At 49.2% G+C, this 2,545-nt stretch overlaps 1 protein-coding gene across 1 annotated transcript; it reads right to left on the bottom strand.

The window, feature by feature from the left end:
• Nucleotides 1-586: 586 nt before the first annotated feature.
• Nucleotides 587-1,507, bottom strand: LOC138357309 (uncharacterized). Its single transcript, XM_069313999.1, has one exon. It carries the CDS (start codon nucleotides 1,505-1,507, stop codon nucleotides 587-589), a length of 921 nt encoding a protein of 306 aa, XP_069170100.1.
• Between the last annotated feature and the right edge of the window lie 1,038 nt (nucleotides 1,508-2,545).

Raw genomic sequence — 2,545 nt, 5'->3', positions numbered from 1 at the left:
ATGCTCCTGTTACCTAGCAGTAAAATAGGTACCTGGGTGTTAGTCAGCTGTCACGGGCTGCTTCCTGGGGGTGGAGGCCTGGTCGAAGACCGGGCCGCGGGGGACACTAAAAAGCCCCGAAATCATCTCAAGATAACCTCAAGAAGATAACCCCCACTGACAAAGCTCATACACCTAGCACAAGATCACACCTGCAAAGATCACTCCCCCGGGCAAAAAGATCACAATTCCTTAACAAAGGAAAACAGATATATTGAGCCAACTTGTGAGACACGAACAATGAGAATTTGTTGTTGTTAAAGATTTGCTACCTGGAACAAAGTTCCAAGTAGCACGGGCTATGGTGAGCCCGTAGCAACGAGAATGAAAACAAACTCCAAATGGCGTCACCCGTAGCTCCTTGCAACTCCTTCAACCCATCAAACTGGAGACATGAAGCCAACTATGCACATCTTCTGCCAGCGAAGCACCCACCGGCTGAAGACCCGAGGCCAACAGGAACTCCCTGTTCAGAATGACAATGAGTTGCATTTCCAATTCACACACAACTCACGGGCCAAGACACAAGACACGGATATCATTCATTTTAGAACCGTCTGAAGGAACTGTTTAAGAAAGGCTCAGGTACGCGTATCATGCAGGACTTGAGTCCTGCATGGCAGCATCTTAGATGTTGCCTGAGCTCTGGGTGATGCCTGGGTGATGCCTGGACCGCTGCCAGCATCCTGGGTGATGCCTGGAAGCTGCCAGCATCCTGGGTGATGCCTGGATCCTGCCAGCATCCTGGGTGATGCCTGGATCCTGCCAGCATCCTGGGTGATGCCTGGATCCTGCCAGCATCCTGGGTGATGCCTGGATCCTGCCAGCATCCTGGGTGATGCCTGGATCCTGCCAGCATCCTGGGTGATGCCTGGATCCTGCCAGCATCCTGGGTGATGCCTGGATCCTGCCAGCATCCTGGGTGATGCCTGGAAGCTGCCAGCATCCTGGGTGATGCCTGGATCCTGCCAGCATCCTGGGTGATGCCTGGATCCTGCCAGCATCCTGGGTGATGCCTGGATCCTGCCAGCATCCTGGGTGATGCCTGGATCCTGCCAGCATCCTGGGTGATGCCTGGATCCTGCCAGCATCCTGGGTGATGCCTGGAAGCTGCCAGCATCCTGGGTGATGCCTGGATCCTGCCAGCATCCTGGGTGATGCCTGGATCCTGCCAGCATCCTGGGTGATGCCTGGATCCTGCCAGCATCCTGGGTGATGCCTGGATCCTGCCAGCATCCTGGGTGATGCCTGGATCCTGCCAGCATCCTGGGTGATGCCTGGATCCTGCCAGCATCCTGGGTGATGCCTGGAAGCTGCCAGCATCCTGGGTGATGCCTGGATCCTGCCAGCATCCTGGGTGATGCCTGGATCCTGCCAGCATCCTGGGTGATGCCTGGATCCTGCCAGCATCCTGGGTGATGCCTGGACACTGCCAGCATCCTGGGTGATGCCTGGATCCTGCCAGCATCCTGGGTGATGCCTGGAAGCTGCCTGCTCTTAAAACAACTACGTAACCCTTAATATAGTCCAAGGGAACCCCATAAACTGGAATGGGCGCATGTAAAAATTGTCGCTAAAGAAATTTATGTTATTTTCCAAAGTAATTTTTTAACACTTCAGTTATTAGTAAATCCCATTTCCACAGCTTTTCACTTTAAAAAAGTTATCTCGTTCAAGTAACAACGTTCATGTATGCAGGCGATGAGTCACAATAACGTGGCTGAAGTGTGTTGACCAGACCACACACTAGAAGGTGAAGGGACGACGACGTTTCGGTCCATCCTGGACCATTTCACCCACACGGACGGTTCGCACCCTCGTCATAAAAATCTCTTGATAATTCGCTAAATCATGCAATCGTTTCTCCTGTTAGGCCATATTTGGTGTCTCTTGATTCATCAGAATCATCAACATGATAGAAGAACTGGAACTTCTAATCATAAAATCAACACGACTTTTTGCCTTAGTCATATATATATATATATATATATATATATATATATATATATATATATATATATATAATAATCAGTTTATGTGGCTATTAATAGGAGTTGCATGTTGTGTGCATTAATAGATATTAATATAATTCCGACACTCCAGCTGATTTTCTCATTTTTATAATTGCTGTTCCCAGAGAGTGGGCAGAACTGATGTAAATATTGTGTGGCGTCCGGAATATGACATCGCAATAATATATATTCGCGAATGTTAATATTATTCATTGCTTCGTCTGCGGGTACTTGAAGCCTGTGTTTATTTTCCTTTAGCTAGTGCTGTCTCTCTCTGTGTCTCTGTCTCTCTGTGTCTCTGTCTCTCTGTGTCTCTGTCTCTCTGTGTCTCTGTCTCTGTGTCTGTCTCTCTGTGTCTCTGTCTCTCTGTGTCTCTGTCTCTGTGTCTCTGTCTCTCTGTCTGTCTGTCTGTCTGTCTGTCTCTCTCTCTCTCTCTCTCTCTCTCTCTCTCTCTCTCTCTCTCTCTCTCTCTCTCTCTCTCTCTCTCTCTCTCT

The sequence above is a fragment of the Procambarus clarkii genome, chromosome 77 (assembly GCF_040958095.1).
Source record: "Procambarus clarkii isolate CNS0578487 chromosome 77, FALCON_Pclarkii_2.0, whole genome shotgun sequence".
NCBI classification, from domain to species: domain Eukaryota; kingdom Metazoa; phylum Arthropoda; class Malacostraca; order Decapoda; family Cambaridae; genus Procambarus; species Procambarus clarkii.
This window is presented reverse-complemented; position numbering and strand designations above follow the sequence as displayed.